Below are 8,854 nucleotides of genomic sequence, written 5' to 3' on the forward strand. Positions count from 1 at the left end.
CTGTCAACCACTTGGTGCTTGCTGTATTGTGGTTTGAGCTTATGTGTTTCTTTACCCTGAGAGATCATGATTTCCTAGAAGGTACTGACCCTGTCTTTCTCATCTTTGTGTCTCCAATAGTGGGCACAGTGCTTGGCATAACATTCTTTTTAGATTTTATTTATTGACTGGCATATTTTCTAATGAATTAGAATACATATGCCAACATGGGATAATGAGCTTAACAAAGTATTTCATAGTAGAAGTAATGAAGGGCCTACTCCACTGAGCAGTTTTCTCATTTGTTTTTCTCCAGAATGTGTGTGTGCGGTTTGGGAGGCCAGATGGCAGAGGTGCCCAAGAAGACCAATATGAAAGTGGTCATCCTTGTAAGGCATAGAAGGTTTGATAGTTCAAAAGACTATTTTTAGTGTCACATGAGGCTCTTTATACCCATCTTCCCTTAAGCCTTCTACATTTGAAAGAAGAATCTATTTGCTAAAGAGCATCATTAATTAGCTTAGTAATAATTAATGACATACACACCTCTGGATCCATTGAGAAAGGATAAAATTCAAACTTTCACAGCAAACAACATACTATCTCAAAACAGACAGAAATACTACACAAGAATTCCCTCCTTGGCAACAAGGCTGGAGAGATTTTTATTTTGTAATTAGTGAGGAGTCAGGGGCATTTCTGATATCCTTACTTAGTGTAAACATTTCTAGCTATACCATTTAACCATCATTTAAAAACATCTATTTTTAATATGAGTATAATAATTCCTGCATTGAAATTGTTAATATCAGTCTGTTTTCTTGGTTCCTTCACCATTCTTAATATTACTTGCATAATTCATCTCTTTAGTTAATTAATATTTAAATGTTAATTTAGATTAAACTATCATAAAATTCTGGGCTAATGGCATTCAAATTAACGTAGGAGGTCTATATTTTCTTCTCCTTTAGGCAACAATCTGAGGTTAAATTTAATTCCCCTAAACCAACTTTTTTGGACCTTTTTTAAAGGGAAGATAGTAAATATTTTAGGCTTTGGGGGCCACATACAGTCTCTGTTACATATTCTTCTTGTTTCTTTTCTTTTTCTATTACAGCCCTTTGAAAATGTAGCAACTATTCTCAATTTATGGGCTGTGTAAGAACAGACTGTGGATCAAATTTGATCCTTGGACCACAGACTATACAAGCAGATGGTATATGAACACTTATAAAACAATGTTCACACACGTGTCAATAATTGCTCCGATCTTATTACCACTTTTGTTCTTTAAGTGAAGTTTTTTTTCTATCTATATCTTGTCTATATAACTTAACAAATTGAAAATACATAGGAGATAGTTAATGCTAGAGATGGACTCAGACCCTATACAGACTTACAGAATTGGAATTACAGAATTTTATGGCTGAAAGAAATGTCAGAGATTATCTAATTTGAACCCCTTATTCATTTATAGATTACATAACTAAAAACTCATAAATAAATATGATTAACTTACAAATGCTGGAGGGAGAGCAGGCCTTCAAATGAATCCTTATGTAATTCAGTCAAATGATTATCACTGAGAATTCTGGAAAATGAAAAAGTTATTTCTGAGTCAAAATGCAAACTAACCAGAACTATTTGCTATAGAGGACTAACTCCTGTATGTGGAGGAAACAAGGGCAATGGTTCCAACTAAATACCCCAATTCTTACTTAATTTCAAGACGTTGATGTCTGTTCTGTTTTTATTCAAACCTTTTCTCGTTCTCCTTTTTGAGTCCATCTGTCTCCACCCTCCCCACCCCGACACCTACCTACTCTTCCCACCAAATTGTGTATTTAATGCCTACCCTCTAGATCACTAAGTCCTTGTTGGAACCCAGCTCTGGGTGGTACCAAGCTTGGCAGAACTGCCATTTTCTCCTCTCTTTTCCCAAACCTTATTATGGAACCTCCACATGGAACTAAGCCAGGGCTGCAAGTGATGCCATTTGACTGCCTGCCTCCCCATTATTATTTTTTGAGAGCTATAAAATGCATATCACTGTTCAGTTTAATAATGATAAAGAAAACAGTCATGTTAACACCATGATGTCAAGAAAAAACACTGCTAGTGCACATGAAGCCTTCAGAATGCTCCTTTGCAATCACAACCCTCTCTCTGACCTGTAAAGGTAACCACTATCCTGACTTTTAGAATAATTTCCTTGCTTTTCGAATGTAGTTATACCTATTATATATCAGCCAGAGACAGCACAATTTAGTTTTGCCTCTCCTTGAACTTTATATAAATGGAATAATATTATGTGTGTTATTTTCTATCTTGCTTCTTTAACTCAACATTCTGTTTGTAAACTCAAGATGCTTCATGNCTCAGTGCTGCTCCCGCGCCTCGCTCAGCCAGTGAGCGGGAACCGGTCTGCATCTGGGATCCGAACCCCCGGGCGGGAGCGCTGCCGCGCTTCCCAAGCGGCGCACTATCCAGTGCGCCACCGGGCCGGCCCTAAACCAACTTTTTTGGACCTTTTTTAAAGGGAAGATAGTAAATATTTTAGGCTTTGGGGACCACATACAGTCTCTGTTACATATTCTTCTTGTTTCTTTTCTTTTTCTATTACAGCCCTTTGAAAATGTAGCAACCATTCCCAATTTATGGGCTGTGTAAGAACAGACTGTGGATCAAATTTGATCCTTGGACCACAGACTATACAAGAAGGTGGTATATTAACACTCATAAAACAATGTTCACACACGTGTCAATAATTGCTCCGATCTTATTACCACTTTTGTTCTTTAAGTGAAGTTTTTTTTCTATCTATATCTTGTCTATATAACTTAACAAATTGAAAATACATAGGAGATAGTTAATGCTAGAGATGGGCTGAGACCCTACACAGACTTACAGAATTGCAGAATTTTATTGCTGAAAGAAACTTCAGAGATTATCTAATTTGAACCCCTTATTCATTTATAGATTACATAACTAAAAACTCATAAATAAATACGATTAACTAACTTACAAATGCTGGAGGGAGAGCAGGCCTTCAAATGAATCCTTATGTAATTCAGTCAAATGATTTTCACTGAGAATTCTGGAAAACAAAAAAGTTATTCCTGAGTCAAAATGCAAACTAACCACAACTATTTCCTACAGAGGACTAACTCCTGTATGTGGAGGAAACCAGGGCAATGGTTCCAACTAAATACCCCAATTCTTACTTAATTTCAAGATGTTGAAGTCTGTTCTGTTTTTATTCAAACCTTTTCTTGTTCTCCTTTTTTAGTCCATCTATCTCCACCCTCCCCACCCCGACACCTACCTACTCTTTAGAACCCAACTCTGGGTGGTACCAAGCTTGGCAGAACTGCCGTTTTCTCCTCTCTTTTCCCAAACCTTATTATGGAACCCCCAAATGGAACTATGTCAGGGCTGCAAGTGATGCCATTTGACTCCCTGCCTCCCCATTATTATTTTTTGAGAGCTATAAAATGCATATAACTGTTCAGTTTAATAATGATAACGAAAATAGTCATGTTAACACCATCATGTCAAGAAAAAACACTGCTAGTGCCCATGAAGCCCCCAGAATGCCCCTTTCCAATCACAACCCTCTCTCTGACCTGGAAAGGTAACCACTATCCTGACTTTTAGAATAATTTCCTTGCTTTTCAAATGTAGTTTTGTCTATTATATATCAGCCAGAGACAGCACAACTTAGTTTTGCCTCTCCTTGAACTTTATATAAATGGAATAATATTATGTGTATTATTTTCTATCTTGCTTCTTTCACTCAACATTCTGTTTGTAAATTCAAGATGCTTCATGTAGCTGAGACTGGCTCATTTCAGTGCCTGTGCTGCATGTCCAATAAGGTAGCCACTAGCTACGTGTGCTTTGTACTTGAGAGTGGCTAGTGTGACTGAGGAACTGAACCTTTAATTTCATTAATTTTAATTATTTTTAAATTTAAAAACTGATACCTGATGCAGGTATTAGAAAATGTTTAATACGTTTGCAACAACTTGGGTATATGATGCTACTTTTTCAACTGCAAATTTTATGAAATCTCAATACAGACTAAGTATTTCTTTTTTTTTTTTTTTCCTTTTTGTCTTTTTTACTGACCGGCAATGGGATCGCAACCCTCGGTGTTGTGCCCGCACCGCGCTCAGCCAGTGAGCGGGAACCGGTCTCCACATGGGATCCGAACCCTCAGCGGGAGTGCCACTGCGCTCCCAAGCAGCACACTCTCCAGTGTGCCACCAGGCCGGCCCCAGACTAAGTATTTCTAATGAAAATTTAGCAACCAAATTGAGATTCCAAAGAGTTAGTATGGAAAAAGAGTGCAAACTCCCTAATTAATAATTTTATACTAATTACAAGTAGAAATAATTTGTTGTATGTTTTGAAGACAGTATAAAATAGAATATCTCAGTAGGAGTGTATATAGCGATTACACATTGAAATAATATTTTGATTATATGGGTTTAAAAAGTATATCAACATTTATTTCACCTGTTTCTTTTTACTTTTACTTTTTAAATAGCTACCTGAAAAGTTAAGGTTATATATGTGGCTTGCCTTACGTTACTAATGAATAATGCTGCTTTACAGTATTCCATTGTGTGACTATACCACAATTTATTTATTCATTCTACTGTTGATGGATACTGAGATTTTTCTCTGTTTTAGTTATTGCAAACAACGCTGCTTTGAACATTCTCATACATGTATCCTGCTAACACATGTACCTGAGCTTCTCTAGGCTGTAAGAGTACAAAATTATTTTCCTAAGGAATTGTGCTATTTTGAGTTGGCAGATGGAGAACATGCCAAGTCTCTACCTTTCCAACCTCAACCAAATTCCTGAAAATGATAGAACAGATATAATTTTAAAACCCACAAGCTTAGTTCTAACATGGACGCAGCTCTACAAATGCTCCACTACCAGAGATGCCCTGGAGCCACCTACAGAGTTATTGGTTGGGGGACTGCAATAGGAGCAGACCGAGGCACATCAGCCCCATATCCTTCCTCCTCAGACAAGGCAGCAAAGGGTGTCTTTCTCCAGGCAGGAGCAACTGGTGTTAGAAAAGCACAGGGTCCCCGACCCTGTAAGGGGTGCACTCCCTTACTAGCCACATCCCACCCTCTCCCCTAGAGCTGTAAGCAGCAGAATTCCAACTACAAAGATAAGTGGTACTCAGGAATGACCAAACAATGTGAGAAAGCTAACTCCAGTAAGGACAGAAAGCAAACCCAAACAAACTTAAGAGCTTAAAGTCAATGAATCAGAGTTAACAGAGAAAGCACAGAGGACTTTAGGCGAGCAGAATTAATATCCTCAGACAGCTGTAAGCCGATAGTGCATCCATGAAAAAGAATCAACTAAAGATTATACAAATGAAAAAAAATTCATCGTTAATAAAAAACTCAGTATATGAATAGCAGAAAGAACAGTTGAGGAATAAATGAGAAAACAGAGAGACACAGCCAATGATTTCTACAAAATGCAGAATGGAGAGGATAGGAATGATCCTCAGATGAGCCTGACACGTGGGCCTACCCAAGAACTGTTCTGGCTTTTGCTTCCCTTAGACTTGCAGGAAAGACTGGGAACGTGCTGGGGGAGAGGGTGTTGCACTCTTGGGGCCCTGAGAATACATCAAAGACCCTGACCTCAATTTGAAATTCATCACTTTAGAAGGAACAGCAGTGATGGTCAGAATGTGTGATGGGGACACCAGGTGATGTTGGGATTGATTTGTCTTCTCACCTCGGTTAGCTAATGGTTTCTTATTTTCATGTAAATGATCCAAAAAGGAAAAACAAATCAACATGCCCAACAATGTTTATAGTAACCCTCTTTGTAACTATAAAAAGTTGGACAAAACCCGATCTTCCTATATGACTTAACAAAACCGTATGGATATACTACGAATGTTGTACAAAAAAGACATAGGAAATGATGATTAATAAAAGTCAAGACAAAAATGAAACTTGTATATACATTTTATAACTTTAAAAAATATAAACAGTGACAAGGATTCAGTAAGGACAGAGAAAGATGGGGGCTGAACCTCAGCTGTTTATGGTCCATGTCTTTTATGACTGGCTTGTGCCCATGTCAGACTGTTTGGTTGAAGAGTTGAATATCATGCTAGGACTGGGAGTGACTAAAAATTTTTAAAATTTGTGGGTTTTCTTTCAGTTTGGATGAAAAGTTGTTTAGATGACAGGATAGTAAAAATTTTAAATAATATTAGTAATAAATTTAACCTAGAGGAAAAGTTTAGACTGAGAAATGAGTCAGTCACCAAAAAATTACTCCAAAAAAGCAACATCAAATAAGCAACTGGAATGAAATACATTAATCTGCTGAATGCCAGGAACCTAGAACAGTTTCCAGCACATCAATTCTCAGATATACTACTTTTATTTAAAACAAAGCATCCATGTATTATCACTCATGAGGCTAAGTACAGCTTTGCAGGAAAAGAAATTTCTTTCTTCTCCCCTACATTTTTTTGGCTCTTACTGTTTTACGAGACAGAAGCCTTGGAGAATCTCATAAAAGCTAGGGATCCCTTTCCCCTCAAAAAACTGTACATTCTTGAATACATGCAAAGATGTTAAGGCAATTTCCATTTGTGTATCATCCCCTTAGGGCAGAGGTCTGTGAGAGGAATGAGTTGAATTCAGGAGGCCAAACTTCGATGAAAAATAAAATTACATCTCTCTTTTCACAAACCTCTACTGAAATGAGCATTTTCTTCCATTATGAATGGATGCAACAAACTACAGGAGATCAGCATTACACTTAATTTGTTCCCCAGTAGAAATCACAGATATTTTCATGTCACACATTTGTTGACATGTCACAAAATATCATTAATTCTCATCACTACCTGAAAATATAATAGTTATTAGACATACCACTATGTCTTGTTATTTAATGCATTGAGCCATTAATCTTTTTAAAAAAATATTTTGAAAACTGTATTTCAATATCAGTTTCTTTGTTTCCCTACATGTTTTATCTTACGCATTTAAAAACATTATCCCAAGAATACAGGCTTCTGCAGATCACCAAAGAGATACATGCCAACAAAATACTTTTGAGAAACTCTGCCTTAGGAATCCATAGATTACAAGCTAAGAACCTTTGTCTCACAAGGCAAAAATCTCAAGCTGATTTATAATGTAAAAACTTCTAAATTCATGCTTTAATAATTAATTTTTAAATTTGATATTTTTTAAAAGTATGTAATATATATCTACATGGCTCAAAATTCAAAAGGTACATAGTTAATAATCAAAAGTTTTTCTCCCACCCCTATACCTCAGCCTTCCTCTTTCTCCAGCCCCCACAAGAAATTAAGTGTTATTTATTTCTTGTGCCAGGGAACTTTCATTTTTCTTACAAGTTTGGGAAATAAAATCGACAAGTCAGATATTATTGTGGTAAAGATAAACTATATGGTATTTAAGAAATTCATAAATTAAAAAAACACAACTGCCTGGTTCTAGCATTTCTCAGACTATTTTAAGGTGGCCTTAAACCCCCTTTTCTTAAATTACTATAACTGTTATGTGTTTTATTTTTAATTCAGAAATCATTTATGACTTTTCTACACAAGTTGAACTAATGCTATGACACACAAACTGTTGTGAAAAATGCCAATTTACTTTGAATGTAAGTATTTCTTCCAAAATCATTTATGTGTCCTAACTGATTCCTTATACAAATCAGTAAGAAAACGATAAAACAATTCAACAGAAATATGAACAAAAGACAGAAAACTCAGAGAAGAAACACATTTAAATGCTCAATAAACATATAGATATTTAAATTCATGAGTAATCAGAAAAATTCAAATTCAGATGTGACCCCTTTTTATTCACCAATCGTATCAGCAAAAGATGGAGAATACCCAGTAGTGAAAGGGGGTGGGGGGGTGAGTGCTGTCATATTCTGTTGATTAGAGTGTAAGTCGGCAAATCTTCTGTGAGGGCAACTAAGATTTCATAGCTACATAGCGATCACCCCGATAATTCCATTCCAGATATCTATTCTACGGAAATACTTGCCGATGTCCGCAAAGAAGCACGGACAAGGATATTCAGTGCAGCGATGCATGTAACAAGAAAACTGACCGTAATCTACGCATCTATCAATAAGGGAATTACTAAACTATGATACATCCACACTATGGAACATATGTACATATATGTACTTTTTTTTCTAGTTCATGCAGGCTTTTAGATGTCTCTTGGCAGCTCTCAGTGTCACAACACAAAGGGAGAGTTGGCACTTAGCAGCACACTTTGACATAACTGTAGGCAGGTCCCAGCTGATACCTTCAGTAATGTGGATGGTTTGCTCTTAAGGAGCGTTTCAGCGGATCAGAGGAGTTTCCCCGCCTCTTCCTCCTCTCCTGCCACCGCCCCTCTACTGCCCCTCCCACGTTCAGCGCATGCAAACACCCCTAAATCACACATTAGTGACCACTTCAGATTAATAGGAGGACTCTGTGGGTGCAACATAAGCTTAGCCCCATAACATCCAAAGGAGAGAAAAGCGATGCACAGAAGACAGGGAGCAAAGAAGAAGCAGAAGGGAGGAAATCAAAGCAGTGCGCTTCAAAGCCTTTCCCAAGCTTCACCACGAGGCTGCGCCCTGCTTTGCCACCACTGCACTCACAGAATTTTAAATAAAGCAGATAGCACCACCTTGCTTCCTGTTCTCCACTCTTAAAACTTATTCATTGCTTGGCCACACACCCCCTCCCCGGTCGCACAGGAACCCAGCTTGCCCCACTTATCTCCGTGCCCTGTTGCGACGCTTCTGAGGGCCAATAGCTAAGAA

General features: G+C 37.4%; 1 protein-coding gene across 1 annotated transcript in view; it reads right to left on the reverse strand.

The window, feature by feature from the left end:
- LOC103581885 (leucine-rich repeat-containing protein 37B-like) overlaps nucleotides 1–8,854 on the reverse strand; it is a gene marked incomplete at its 3' end in the record, with an annotated part of 25,558 nt that overhangs the window by 11,288 nt on the left and 5,416 nt on the right. Inside the window, exon 3 of the mRNA XM_008563608.1 lies at nucleotides 3,005–3,076. Coding sequence (XP_008561830.1) covers nucleotides 3,005–3,076 — 72 coding nt within the window. The remainder of the gene's footprint in view (nucleotides 1–3,004; nucleotides 3,077–8,854) is intronic.

Source organism: Galeopterus variegatus, unplaced genomic scaffold (genome assembly GCF_000696425.1).
Source record: "Galeopterus variegatus unplaced genomic scaffold, G_variegatus-3.0.2 Scaffold14178, whole genome shotgun sequence".
Classification (NCBI taxonomy): domain Eukaryota; kingdom Metazoa; phylum Chordata; class Mammalia; order Dermoptera; family Cynocephalidae; genus Galeopterus; species Galeopterus variegatus.